The 15693-nt window shown below is 45.5% G+C and overlaps 1 protein-coding gene across 1 annotated transcript in view; it reads right to left on the reverse strand.

Annotated features, from left to right (window-relative positions):
* Window positions 1–1242: 1242 nt before the first annotated feature.
* Window positions 1243–15693, reverse strand: part of LOC311115617 (tripartite motif-containing protein 16-like) — a 52413-nt gene continuing 37962 nt past the window's right edge. The window contains exons 6-9 of the mRNA XM_084190777.1: window positions 3817–3894; window positions 3287–3308; window positions 3102–3161; window positions 1243–2867 (exon numbers count right to left, since the gene is read on the reverse strand). Of these exons, the coding sequence (XP_084046903.1) occupies window positions 2356–2867; window positions 3102–3161; window positions 3287–3308; window positions 3817–3894 (672 nt within the window). The 3' untranslated portion in view covers window positions 1243–2355. The remainder of the gene's footprint in view (window positions 2868–3101; window positions 3162–3286; window positions 3309–3816; window positions 3895–15693) is intronic.

The raw sequence follows: 15693 nt of genomic DNA on the forward strand, positions 1-15693 counted from the left end.
GAGAGAGAGAGAGAGACAGAGAGAGAGAGAGAGAGAGAGAGAGAGAGAGAGGACATCAGGAAAAGTTCTGGAGATGAGGGAATATGTGTGCAGAAAGAAACCCTCCAGTATGGTTAACCCCAGTTAGGCCCAGTATGGACTATCAATACAAGTGACCATTTAGAATGTGACCCAGTTCAATGGGTCTTAACAGAACTGGGGGATGTCAGCCATGAAGTTGTCTAAACTGGAATATAATTTGTTTGTGATTCATTGTTAATGGATTTTCCATTAGGAACACAGGGGGAAAACCTAACACAACAACACACATAACACACAACCAATAAAAACAAAGGGGGAGGAAACCACTAAAGTCATTACCATATTGTCATTTTCTAATGACAGGGAGAAAACATGTACAATCTAGAAGATTACTTTAGATCTGGTCAGAAGAAGCCTAGTGCACTACGTAGGGAACAGGGAGAGATTTGGGACAGAGACAGTAACTCCTGTATGGAAATCTTCATTCTAATGACAGTGAGCAAATCTCCACCCTATTCCCTATGTAGTGCACTACTTTAGATCTGGTCAGAAGTAGCCTAGTGCACTACGTAGGGAACAGGGTGTCATTTGGGCCAGAGTCAGTAACTCCCCTGGGTATGAATTGTCTCTCTATCTTATCTGTCTTCTATATGATGTTCTCCTCTCCTCCTCTCCTCTCTTCTCTCCTCTATTCACTCTATTCTATCATCCACACCACATGCCAGCTTCAACACAATCCATTTACAAGTTAAAGACACACCTTGGAATAAATAGCAAAGGAAAACTACTACTAGATGGATTTTTTATTTCCCATCACCATGAATCATATTTAATAACTGAACAGTAGCAGACCTAACTTCATCCGTTCCTGACTCTGGGTAGTGGATTAAAAAGACCATCAATCTCCAATGATATTAAAGTACAATTCTGAACATTACTGATATACTGAGTGGCAAGTCAAGATATCTGCTGGGTTTTTATTGTTTGGTTAATAGCACCACCTACTGGACAGGTTTAATGTTGCTTGACTGAGCAGTATGGGAGAATAAAAGATGCCAAACTTAGGGCCGGTTTCCCGGACATCTCCATTGAACATGCTTTTTAGTCTAGGACTAGGCTTCATCTGTGTCCGGGAAACCGGCCCATATAGTTCAATTAGCAAGTAAGTAACACTACCTGTTCCATGATACTGAGGAAAATGACATTGAGACAGAGAACCAATTGAGAAAACATTTCAATGGTTCTGAATGACAACCAACATACATTAACAGCATACATCATGATTAATGTGAATATATAAGATTAAAACATTGCACTTAAAAAAAAAATGAATGCATTGAATTGTAATTCATAACATATTCTGAAGATCAAATCAATCAAATCATTGTACATAAAAACAGAGCAGAATGAATCATCACATCTGGGGACCATCACCACCAGCATGACTAGTATCTATGTGGACCCTACTACAGTTTAACCAGCTCAGCTATAGACTACACCAGCATGACTAGTATCTATGTGGACCCTACTACAGTTTAACCAGCTCAGCTATAGACTACACCAGCATGACTAGTATCTATGTGGACCCTACTACAGTTTAACCAGCTCAGCTATAGACTACACCAGCATGACTAGTATCTATGTGGACCCTACTACAGTTTAACCAGCTCAGCTATAGACTACACCAGCATGACTAGTATCTATGTGGACCCTACTACAGTTTAACCAGCTCAGCTATAGACTACACCAGCATGACTAGTATCTATGTGGACCCTACTACAGTTTAACCAGCTCAGCTATAGACTACACCAGCATGACTAGTATCTATGTGGACCCTACTACAGTTTAACCAGCTCAGCTATAGACTACACCAGCATGACTAGTATCTATGTGGACCCTACTACAGTTTAACCAGCTCAGCTATAGACTACACCAGCATGACTAGTATCTATGTGGACCCTACTACAGTTTAACCAGCTCAGCTATAGACTACACCAGCATGACTAGTATCTATGTGGACCCTACTACAGTTTAACCAGCTCAGCTATAGACTACACCAGCATGACTAGTATCTATGTGGACCCTACTACAGTTTAACCAGCTCAGCTATAGACTACACCAGCATGACTAGTATCTATGTGGACCCTACTACAGTTTAACCAGCTCAGCTATAGACTACACCAGCATGACTAGTATCTATGTGGACCCTACTACAGTTTAACCAGCTCAGCTATAGACTACACCAGCATGACTAGTATCTATGTGGACCCTACTACAGTTTAACCAGCTCAGCTATAGACTACACCAGCATGACTAGTATCTATGTGGACCCTACTACAGTTTAACCAGCTCAGCAGTACCAGAGAGATAAAACCCAGGATAGAGGGGCTGAGTGAATGTGGTCTGGACTCTGTGGAGGAGGGTCATTGTTTCAGAGACACTGTAGAAGGACAGAGTACCTGCCTTGTGATCCAGGTCCACTCCTACTCTGGAGGACAGAGGGCCTGATACTGGAGTCTCAACATTATTGTGTCTGAACCAATAACCACCACTATAACACTGTAAACTCCAGGACTTGTTATTGAATCCAAATCTACCATCTGCCCCTGTTCTGCTGATGTCTTTATATGAGACTGCTGTAACAACCCAGTCCCCACTCCACTCCACCTCCCAGTAACAGCGTCCAGACAGACCCTCTCTACACAGAACCTGGTAGTTGTTTGTGAATCTGTCTGGATGAACAGGATATGGTTGGACTTGGCCTGTATAGGTCACCTTTCTGTTCCCTTCAGACAGAGAGAGGTGTGTGCCTGCTGTGTTTGGGTCCAGTGTGAGCTGACAGGAATCTGGGAGAAGAGCAGAGCAGAGACCAATGAGGGGAGTTAGAACAATAAGTTAAGTCAGATACTGTATCTACCCTGTCTTTGATTAGAGCACAGCAGAGATCAAATCAGAGAAATATGAGGAGTCAGATAGATACCCAGTCTTTGATTAGATCTACTATTGCTATATATTTCTAGAGGGATTGTTAGGAGTGTCAGTAAAAAGAGACTGTTAGTTACTTCAGAATAAAGAGACACATTGTAAGAACTGTTCTCTGGTCTTGGGCTCTGGAGGCAGTACAACATCCACCATATTCACTACAGACACACAAACACATTCCCAGAGAGAGGGAATGTTATCATCATACCATATTCCACATGTATATGACTAGTAGGGAACTTTCAATGGTCTAAAGTTGATGTTGTTATTATTTTCAACACACCTGTAGTGGAGATCTTGGTCCATTCTCCTTTAAGGACGTCTTCTAGTTTCTCTCTCAGTTCAGACACAGTCTTACTCACATCTCCAAAGTACTGAAGAGGACGGACAACGATGCTGGGTAAGTCTGAAGATACACTGGTACTGGAGAGAGACTGATAACTCTGGAGAGAGAGAGAGAGAGAGAGAGAGAGAGAGAGAGAGACATAGAGAGAGAGAGAGAGAGAGAGAGAGAGACATAGAGAGACAGAGAGAGAGACAGAGGGAGAGAGAGAGAGAGAGAGAGAGAGGGAGAGAGAGAGGGAGCAGAACCAAATGATTGAGAGTTTCTCATTGAGTTTTAATTTCACATCACATGTATCAAGGCAGTTGAGTTACCTGGAGGAAATGGATGTGATCCTCTGTGTGTGAGAGCTGCTCCAGCTCAGTGCTTCTCTTCCTCAGCTCAGCTATCTCCTGCTCCAGTTGCTCCAGGAGTCCTTCAGCTTGACTCACTTGAGCCTTCTCTTGGGCTCTGATCAGCTCCTTCACCTCAGAGCGCCTTCTCTCAATGGAGCGGATCAGCTCAGTAAAGATCTTATCACTGTCCTCCACTGCTGCCTGTGCAGAGCGCTGTTAAGAGAGAGAGAGAGAGAGACTTGTCTTACTTTAATGAGCCATCCTCATTACACTAACACCCCCCCTCCTAAAAACACATTGCATGCCACCACAACCTCCACACAATCACATTATCCAGTACCCAACACCACAGTACAATACACCAACCAGCACCACATTCCAACCGTCCATCCAACCCCTCCTCTCCAGCCGTACAGACAGCCCCCCTGAGCCCCCATACCTCCTGAAACATCTCCACACTGTTGATCATTTTGTACAACTCAAACTCAACCCTAAGGCGTCAACAGTAATGGCATTACCCTGGCAACACAGAAAAAACATGATGAACAGTCTGTCATTGCAGAAAACGGACACCCCTCCCCAACTCCCAGGTCAACCCGAGCCAACCAGCTATTGGTGTCCAGGGCTCCATGTAATACCCTCCACTGGACGACCCATGACCTTTCCAGCACTGGGAGCTTATAGAGCACCCTCCACCTATACCCTGCCATGCTCTCAGCCCCCACAACCCCCTGCCACTGATGCCCCTTCACTCCCACTAAGCTCAGAGTGTTAAAAGTCAGTAAGTCCTCCAGACTCTCCTGCCAGTCCCCAGTCTCTGCTGTCACTTGCAGTGGTGGAAACGGTGGTGGCCCCTCCTCAGGCTGCTCCAGCCCTCAGTACTGCAGCATAGAAATCAGAGACCCCTGCTGTATTGAGTCTCTCCTGCCGCATGATGATTGAATTTAAAATCACTAACTTGCGCTGCAGGTCCACAAGCAGACCACCGGGGGCGTTGAGAATGGCCAATTTAAGCCATAGAGAGGATGCCACCAAGTTGTTGATGATCAGCACCCTCCCTCTGTATGCCACTTGGGAGATGAGCTACCTCCACTTCGTCAGCCTCGACACCACCGCTTGTGACACTCCTTCCCAGTTCTTCCTATCCCAACCCTCCGAGCCCAGATACACCCCAAGCATCTTGAGCCACTCACAGCCCCAATGCAACCCCCCTGGAAGCTGCGGAGGTGCCCTGTCCCTCCATGCCCCACATAACAGAGCCTCACTCTTGCCCCAGTTTCCCTAAGCAGAAGACGCCCCCTCGTACACCCTCAAACTATTCTCCAGGGCCTGTAGGTTCTGCTCATCCCTAACCAACACAGACGTCATCAGCGTATGCTGCCACTGCTATGCCTGTCCCCAACCCTATGCCTGGCTCCCACACTCCCTGTAGCCTCCTGCGTAGCAGGCCCAGATAGGGCTCAATAACAAGAGTGTATAGCTGCCCTGACAGAGGGCATCCCTGGTGAATGCCCCTCCCTACCCAGACTGGCCTACTGAGCCCTCCCCACACCTTGACCATACATGAAGCCCCAGCATACGACCGCGACATTACGTGGTCCTCTGTAGCTCAGCTGGTAGAGCACGGCGCTTGTAACGCCAGGGTAGTGGGTTCGATCCCCGGGACCACCCATACACAAAAATGTATGCACGCATGACTGTAAGTAGCTTTGGATAAAAGCGTCTGCTAAATGGCATATTATGTATATTTATTTATTTAACATTTGAACACAGGCCACAAAATTCTCCCCACAACCAAAACAACACATTGAACAGATATTCATGGTCCACCCTATCAAAGGCTTTCTCCTGATTATGAACAGATTGTTTGTGATTGAGCGTCCTGGTACACAGTACGTTTGAGTCTGTTAACGAGGACCTTGGCAAAGACCTTATATTCCACACAGAGCAATGCCACAGGCCTCCAGTTCTTTATGTCGCTCAAATCCTTATTTTGGGCAGGAGAGTCAAAGCCTCCCGTCTACAGCTTAGCGACAGCTCCCCCACCCCGACGCACTCACACAACACACGTCCTGTAAAATAATTCCCCAGAACTTTTTATAAAGATCCACAGGCAGACCGTCTGAGAGACAGCAGCTGAGAGTTTGTGAAAGGCCAGGGAAATATCTATTTGATTTATCTGTGACAGAGAGAGTTTGGAAAGGTCTGTGAGCAGAACCTGAGAACACCCAGGATAATAATAATAATAATATGCCATTTAGCAGACGCTTTTATCCAAAGCGACTTAAAGTCATGTGCATACATTTTTACATATGGGTGGTCCCGGGGATCGAACCCACTACCCTGGCATTACAAGGACCATGCTCTACAGAGGACCACAGAGTTCTGCCCTCTATAAATCAGAGTACAACTCCACAGCCTCATCTCCTCACAACAGAAGTTACCCACCCATCAGGCTCCCTCCTCTCCCCACAACAGAAGTTACCCACCCATCAGGCTCCCTCATCTCCCCCACAACAGAAGTTACCCACCCATCAGGCTCCCTCATCTCCCCACAACAGAAGTTACCCACCCATCAGGCTCCCTCATCTCCCCACAACAGAAGTTACCCACCCATCAGGCTCCCTCATCTCCCCCACAACAGAAGTTACCCACCCATCAGGCTCCCTCATCTCCCCCACAACAGAAGTTACCCGCCCATCAGGCTCCCTCCTCTCCCCCACAACAGAAGTTACCCACCCATCAGCCTCCCTCCTCTCCCCCACAACAGAAGTTACCCACCCATCAGGCTCCCTCATCTCCCCACAACAGAAGTTACCCACCCATCAGGCTCCCTCATCTCCCCCTTAACAGAAGTTACCCACCCATCAGGCTCCCTCATCTCCCCACAACAGAAGTTACCCACCCATCAGGCTCCCTCATCTCCCCCACAACAGAAGTTACCCACCCATCAGGCTCCCTCATCTCCCCACAACAGAAGTTACCCACCCATCAGGCTCCCTCATCTCCCCACAACAGAAGTTACCCACCCATCAGGCTCCCTCATCTCCCCACAACAGAAGTTACCCGCCCATCAGACCAACGTAAACAATGGATTTTCTTGGTTTCCCCACTCTGTTTCTCCAACCCAAAAGAGCTGGGAGCATCCATCTCTCTCAACATGGAAAAACTAGCTCTAACAAGTGATCCTTTTGCTTTCTTTCATCTGAAATGAAAGCCCCTAGGTCCCTGCGTAGTTCAGATAGATTATCTTGTAGCCCCACCCTACCTTGCCCCACCAGCTCAGCCTCCACCTCACTTATGAACCACTCAAGCTCCCCCAGTACTCTCCTGGCCTCTGAAGAGGAAAAAGCTGTATACTGCTGACTGAAAACCTGAATCTGTGCTTTCCCTACGTCCCACCACTGACTGAGAGACTCAAACTCCCCCTTCTGCTGTCCCCACCTCTCCCAAAAGCCTTGGAAGCTTGAGCAAAAAGTGGCATTTTGTAAGAGCTTTACATTGAATATGGTGAAACAGAGAACTGAGCCCTGTACTAGGTACATACACATTTATGAAAGCAAAGACAAGGTCATTATTTGGGCTCTAACCACTAACAACGTACCCTTACACACCTCTTTTGACATTTTAATGTTTTTGTTTGACATATTCCCCCAGTCTCTGCCGCCGTTCATGTTAAGGAAGTCTAACCGTGAAATCTCCATAAGAGGTGGGAGGGAAATCACCACAATCAGAAACCAGTAGAGAAGCCCATAAAGCCGCCATGTCAGAAAAAAACATCAATTTAAGCAGATTCTGAAGACATGCCCTTAAGAACCCATGACCCATTTTCTCAGCCTATACCGCTTCCTGGGTGAGAGGACACTAAACCCCTCATTCTTCATCACGTGTTGTACTGACCTTCCAAACCTTCCAGGATCAATCAAATAAGACTCCAGCAGAACCTTCTTTTTCCCCTTTAGTCTCCATCAGGAACCTAGAAAGTTCTCTCAGCGTATATACTGGGCCCTCAGCCTGACTGTCTGTCAGCTCTGGATCCAATGAGCCGTCTGAAAACGAGACGCCTTGTCCTCCGCTCCCGCAGACTCACCTCCCCCCTCTTCCTCCTCCTCCATTGGCACGGTACCGTCCTCCTCCTCCCCAGTCTCTGCCCCCCTGCACTTCCCCCCTGATCAGAGCCTCTTCCCCAATGACAGGCAATATTTCCTGGGATGAGCCCACCAAGCCTTCGCCCACCGGAGTCTCTGTTACTACAGAAACCTGCCTCAGCTCATGTAGCCCAGCTGCAACCCTCCCCACCACCGCTTTCTCCACGGCCTGCGCACCACCACTTGGCCATGCACTACTACCGTGTAGCTCAGTTGGTAGAGCATGGCGCTTGCAACGCCAGGGTTGTGGGTTCGTTTCCCATGGGGGGGACAGTATGAAAATGTATGCACTCACTAACTGTAAGTCGCTCTGGATAAGAGCATCTGCTAAATGACTAAAATGTAAAAAATGTATTCTCCTCCCTCCTGGTACCCCCGCCATTTATTTGCAATTCTGAGTAATCACTATTTTAGTACGGATTAGTAAGGAAAAACACTTTATTCAGTACTACTGCAGTTGCTTAATAATTGCCGGCCATTCCCTCCCCTACCCTGGACGACGCTGGGCCAATTGTGCGCCGCCCATGAGTCTCCCGGTCACGGCCGGCTGCGACAGAGCCTGGATTCGAACCAGGATCTAGTGGCACAGTTAGCACTGCGATGCAGTGCCTTAGACCACTGCGCCACTCAGGAGTTCTCTCCCTGGATACACCACCACTCCACCTCACAGGGAAAACTCCTCCTGCCTGAGCTTTTTACTGTCCCTTTCCACACTGCTAACGCAAGAGGAAGGACTGAAAACACATTACTGTGAAGTAATATAATGATGAGTCATGTTTATTATTACCTGTTTTTATGGTCATGTTTTGAAATTATACTTCATTACTATAATGATTATCAATACGCCTAAACATTAATTCAGTCACCTCTGGTCGACAAAAACGTATTTTCCTAGTACATTAATTGTCAAATTCATCAACCAGCATCGAGCACTCTGCCTTCTCAGGCAAGCGAGGGGCATGTTGAGGTAAATATGCTAACCGCCAAGGTTGCATTATGTCATTTATTGGTGGGCTGGAAGATGCAGTGTTTTTTCTTTTCTATTCAGAGGCTATTTACTCCCAATATGAGATCATTTTATATAGAAGGTTTTTATAATGCATGTTTACTAGGGTTGAGGTTAGCGCATCTGAGTAGGGATTATTTGGGTTCAATACCTGTCCTACCTATCAATCATATTGCTGCTTGTAGCCTATAACTGATGATCCCCACACTAGAAACACCCAAAACTATCTGTGCTAGCAAACCCTGTGTTCCACCCCTCCCCTGTGTAACCTTGAAGTTTGTTAAGAAACAAACACTTGTCTACGAAAAGAGACATGTTTAACGGATTCCGCTTGGCACCCAGCCGAGAGCACACGGAAACCACTTGCTAATTTACCAAAACTAACCAACTACTTGCGGTCTGTTCGTAAGCAATAAACGGAGGCAGATTAGCCACCACAACTCTTATCGAAAGAGGCGACATCTGCACCAACACACCCCTCACAACAAGACAAACCTTTTTCATTAACCCAACCACCGCCTTGTTCATTCTGGATGCAGAGTCCAGATGTTCCGCTCCAACCTGTTCGCCGACCATGAGCAAAACTTCCTCCACACCTTTCTCCGGAACGGACCCGAAGCGACAGCGTTTCTTCTCCACTCGGTTGAGGCCATCACGCCGCCCTAACAAACTACCCCTACTCCCCCCTCAACTCTAAACGATAAACAGTGGAAACCAATAAACAAACCCTCCACCATGAGAAAATACATTCAGAAAATACGCAAGAACCAAAAGAAAAAAGAATAGTAGCCATCCTCATGAACCACAAATCTCTCACACAACCAACTTCTTCTTCTATGATATAATGGCGGTCCACAAACCAACGTTAAAGGTACATGCCGCCACCTACTGTGCTGGAGTGTGTGGTCAATCACGGTTTCCAACATTTCTAAATCCTCCTACCTAACTCAGTACTTCTGAGAAAAGAAAGAAGAGCCCTACTAACTTCTAATAGACCCTCCCCCATCCCCCAAATCCCTTCCAAACCCCCCCAACCCCGTCCAACCTCAATGACCCTACACTTCAAACTTTCCCTCTCTTCAACATACTTACAACAATATAACAACACATGCTCCACCATTTCATCGACCGTACCCCCCAGACACAAATCATTCACATGCTTGCCACCCAGATGTAATGACGAGATCAATGTACAATGTCCTAAGCACAATCGAGTAAACACCACCTCTTCCTTCCTAATCTGACCTTTGAATCTTGGTCCAACAACATTTATTTGGAAGGCATATAAATGCCGGCCCTTGTGCTCAGAGTACCATCTCTTCTGCCAAACATCTATCAAAATGGCTCTGATCTTACATTTGGCCTCACCTCTACCCAGTGGAACATTAATATAAATTATATCTCGTTTCAAAGCTCTTTTAGCTAACTGGTCTACAATTTCATTCCCTTCCACACCCGAATGTGCTGGGACCCAGCAGAATCTCACTACTAAACCCATTCTCTCAATTCTCCATAATAACATTAATACCTTCAGTTCAACTGAGTATACTGACAGTTCATCTGTTAGTCTTCTACATATCTGCACATCAAATTCAGGAACGTAAACGCCTGCTCCTGTGAGCCCACTATCTGGGTCCTTGGATCCATCTGTGAAAAGCGGTAAAAAAGCATAAAAACTTCTACCAATGTAATTGTCAACCAGTTTCACTATATCACTGACTTCTGACCAATCTTTCCTTTTCTCTACCAAGGTTAGATCAACAACAGGGTCTGGGAGTAACCATGGAGGAACATCCCCTATCACCACAGAAGGGCCAACCTCCAACTCCCTCAAACCACTCTCATCAGCAAGCTTTCCAACTGTCCAACCAAAACCACTGCCTTGTCTACTAGTATATTCCCAACAGTCATCTAGAACAGTAGCAGTGGGATGCTCAACCTCACAGCCTTTCAACCCAATAAGATAATGACCATTTTCTACGCTGTATATCCAAAGGCATCTCTCCTGCCTCCACCAGTAAGGCACATACAGATGTTGATTTAAATGCACCAATACATATCCTTAAAGCTATATACTGGATTCTGTCCAGCTTCTGAAGCCAAGTCTTTGCCTCTGTTCCATAAACTGTACACCAGTAATCAATTGGCGTCCTGATCAGAGCTCTATAAATATCTATCAACAATTGTCTGTCAGCACCCTATTCATAACCAGAGACCCACACAACCAACTACCGCGAAAGTTAATGAATGAGAGAGACAGAGACATCGTTACAATACTGTACATAGCCATAATATAATGGTTCTTCTTCTTTGGTGTTTAACGGCGGTTGGCATCCAATATGTTGCATTACCGCCCCCAACTGGACTATAATATAAATCTATTTTACTTTGTGACACAAAATGGGAAAAGGGGAAATTATAATAATACAGAAAAAACACCCTTCCAACTAACCCTACTCATTAAATACCCACTACCCCATTCCACTACTTTGACCCTATCTGCTCCTGCACCATGCCAACGGCCTGGGAGGACGGGACACCACCACTCAACACACCCTGTAACTCTTCTGAAGTCTAATCTTGTATGCCCAAATACTTCTCTGCAGCTGCCATCACAATATCAATTTTCTGGGATTTACATTCCATTACTGCGGTACAGTTGATAACCATTGCTATGAACTCTAAGAAGCTAACTTTACTAAAGCATACAGTGGGGAGAACAAGTATTTGATACACTGCCGATTTTGCAGGTTTTCCTACTTACAAAGCATGTAGAGGTCTGTAATTTTATCATAGGTACACTTCAACTGTGAGAGACGGAATCTAAAACAAAAATCCAGAAAATCACATTGTATGATTTTTAAGTAATTCATTTGCATTTTATTGCATGACATAAGTATTTGATACATCAGAAAAGCAGAACTTAATATTTGGTACAGAAACCTTCGTTTGCAATTACAGAGATCATACATTTCCTGTAGGTCTTGACCAGGTTTGCACACACTGCAGCAGGGATTTTGGCCCACTCCTCCATACAGACCTTCTCCAGATCCTTCAGGTTTCGGGGCTGTCGCTGGGCAATACGGACTTTCAGCTCCCTCCAAAGATTTTCTATTGGGTTCAGGTCTGGAGACTGGCTAGGCCACTCCAGGACCTTGAGATGCTTCTTACGGAGCCACTCCTTAGTTGCCCTGGCTGTTTGTTTTCGGGTCGTTGTCATGCTGGAAGACCCAGCCATGACCCATCTTCAATGCTCTTACTGAGGGAAGGAGGTTGTTGGCCAAGATCTCGCGATACATGGCCCCATCCATCCTCCCCTCAATACGGTGCAGTCGTCCTGTCCCCTTTGCAGAAAAGCATCCCCAAAGAATGATGTTTCCACCACCATGCTTCACGGTTGGGATGGTGTTCTTGGGGTTGTACTCATTCTTCTTCTACCTCCAAACACGGTGAGTGGAGTTTAGACCAACAAGCTCTATTTTTGTCTCATCAGACCACATGACCTTCTCCCATTCCTCCTCTGGATCATCCAGATGGTCATTGGCAAACTTCAGACGGGTCTGGACATGCGCTGGCTTGAGCAGGGGGACCTTGCGTGCGCTGCAGGATTTTAATCCATGACGGCGTAATGTGTTACTAATGGTTTTCTTTGAGACTGTGGTCCCAGCTCTCTTCAGGTCATTGACCAGGTCCTGCCGTGTAGTTCTGGGCTGATCCCTCACCTTCCTCATGATCATTGATGCCCCACGAGGTGAGATCTTGCATGGAGCCCCAGACCGAGGATGATTGACCGTCATCTTGAACTTCTTCCATTTTCTAATAATTGCGCCAACAGTTGTTGCCTTCTCACCAAGCTGCTTGCCTATTGTCCTGTAGCCCATCCCAGCCTTGTGCAGGTCTACAATTTTATCCCTGATGTCCTTACACAGCTCTCTGGTCTTGGCCATTGTGGAGAGGTTGGAGTCTGTTTCATTGAGTGTGTGGACAGGTGTCTTGTATACAGGTAACGAGTTCAAACAGGTGCAGTTAATACAGGTAATGAGTGGAGAACAGGAGGGCTTCTTAAAGAAAAACTAACAGGTCTGTGAGAGCCGGAATTCTTACTGGTTGGTAGGTGATCAAATACTTATGTCATGCAATAAAATGCAAATTAATTACTTAAAAATCATACAATGTGATTTTCTGGATTTTTGTTTTAGATTCCGTCTCTCACAGTTGAAGTGTACCTATGATAAAAATTACAGACCTCTACATGCTTTGTAAGTAGGAAAACCTGCAAAATCGGCAGTGTATCAAATACTTGTTCTCCCCACTGTATATCACTCGTTGGCCTATCCCTCTGTGCTGGCACAGATCTACTACTCACAGGGATCCTCTCAGGATCTCTCACCCTTGACCCATCCTCCTCTACTTCCTTCACTGTCTCAGCATACGACACCTTCTGCACTACTCTGACTCTAGCCACCTCAACCTGCCTCTCTCGCACCGGACACTTCCGATCCCCAGCAACATGGGTATCCCAACAGTTGACACACACAACTTTATCCACCGAAACTACACAATCCTCTATCCCATGCCCTCCTGCACACTTCCCACATCTTGGAATCTCCCTCCTACAAACTGCTGCAACATGACCATAAACGTTGCACCTGAATCAGTGCAGTGGATTCGGCACAAAGTTCTAACAGGATAACTGATATATCCTAACATGACTTTGTTGGGTAAAGACTAAAAACTCAAAAGGACTGACAGTGACTCCTATGTTTCATCACGCTCACCACCGGGTCTGCGTCGCACCAAACGGCGGGCATCACAAACACCAGGAATCTTCAACTTTAATTGCTCCACCTCCACACTTAACACTACCCCAGAAATCACTCCTTTCAATGGTGCCCTGTTCCTAAGAGAAAAGCAAGAAACAGATCTTGACCCAAGTTGCGTGACACGGAGCTCCCACTCCCTCTGGTCAGAAGAAACACAAACAAATATCCCAAGTCCACTACAGGTTACCTTCACTGATTCAACTGCACCCAACTCCTTTCCCACCCACCCTGAAACCACAAATGGATCTGCCAAAAGGAATGGATCCACTTTCTCCTACAATGTAACTCCTACTGCACCAGATTCTTCTTTATCATGTCCATTGATGCCAGGCTCTGGTTCTGAGCTCTTCACCACACCTTCTACCTCACTTAACTCTCCCTCATTCATTTCCATTTCACCTCCAGAACTCAGTCTGGCGAATGGCTCACTCTGTTTGCACTTGAATTATAACATTTGAAATGTCTATTCCTTTAAAACTTTTGTGAGTGAAATGATTGTTTATTTCACTTTTGTTTATTATCTATTTCACTTGCTTTGGCAATGTAAACATATGTTTCCAATGCCAATAAAGCCCTTTGAATTGAATTGAATTGAGAAAGAGAGCGAGAGAGTGCCCTTGCAAAAGTATTCATCCCCCTTGGCGTTGTTCCTATTTTGTTACATTACATACAAATTTGGATTTCATGAAATGGACATACACAAAATAGTCCAAATTGGTGAAGTGAAATGACAAAAATAACTTGTTTCAAAAAAATTCAAAAACATTAATAACGGAAAAGTGGTGTGTGCATATGTATTCACCCCCTTTGCTATGAAGCCCCTAAATAAGATCTGGTGCAACCAATTACCTTCAGAAGTCACATAATTACTTAAATAAAGTCCACCTGTGTGCAATTTAAGTGTCACATGATCTGTCACATGATCTCAGTATATATACAGTGGGGGAAAAAAGTATTTAGTCAGCCACCAATTGTGCAAGTTCTCCCACTTAAAAAGATGAGAGAGGCCTGTAATTTTCATCATAGGTACACGTCAACTATGACAGACAAATTGAGAAAAAAAAATCCAGAAAATCACATTGTAGGATTTTTAATGACTTTATTTGCAAATTATGGTGGAAAATAAGTATTTGGTCACCTACAAACAAGCAAGATTTCTGGCTCTAACATACCTGTAACTTCTTCTTTAAGAGGCTCCTCTGTCCTCCACTCGTTACCTGTATTAATGGCACCTGTTTGAACTTGTTATCAGTATAAAAGACACCTGTCCACAACCTCAAACAGTCACACTCCAAACTCCACTATGGCCAAGACCAAAGAGCTGTCAAAGGACACCAGAAACAAAATTGTAGACCTGCACCAGGCTGGGAAGACTGAATCTGCAATAGGTAAGCAGCTTGGTTTGAAGAAATCAACTGTGGAAGCAATTATTAGGAAATGGAAGACATACAAGACCACTGATAATCTCCCTCGATCTGGGGCTCCACGCAAGATCTCACCCCGTGGGGTCAAAATGATCACAAGAACGGTGAGCAAAAATCCCAGAACCACACAGGGGGACCTAGTGAATGACCTGCAGAGAGTTGGGACCAAAGTAACAAAGCCTACCATCAGTAACACACTACGCCGCCAGGGACTCAAATCCTGCAGACTTGTCCCCCTGCTTAAGCCAGTACATGTCCAGGCCCATCTGAAGTTTGCTAGAGTGCATTTGGATGATCCAGAAGAGGATTGGGAGAATGTCATATGGTCAGATGAAACCAAAATATAACTTTTTGGTAAAAACTCAACTCGTCGTGTTTGGAGGACAAATAATGCTGAGTTGCATCCAAAGAACACCATACCTACTGTGAAGCATGGGGGTGGAAACATCATGCTTTGGGGCTGTTTTTCTGCAAAGAGACCAGGACGACTGATCCATGTAAAGGAAAGAATGAATGGGGCCATGTATCGTGAGATTTTGAGTGAAAACCTCCTTCCATCAGCAAGGGCATTGAAGATGAAACGTGACTGGGTCTTTCAGCATGACAATGAT

Source organism: Coregonus lavaretus, assembly GCF_964263955.1.
Source record: "Coregonus lavaretus genome assembly, contig: HAP1_SCAFFOLD_1478, whole genome shotgun sequence".
Taxonomy (NCBI): Eukaryota; Metazoa; Chordata; class Actinopteri; order Salmoniformes; family Salmonidae; genus Coregonus; species Coregonus lavaretus.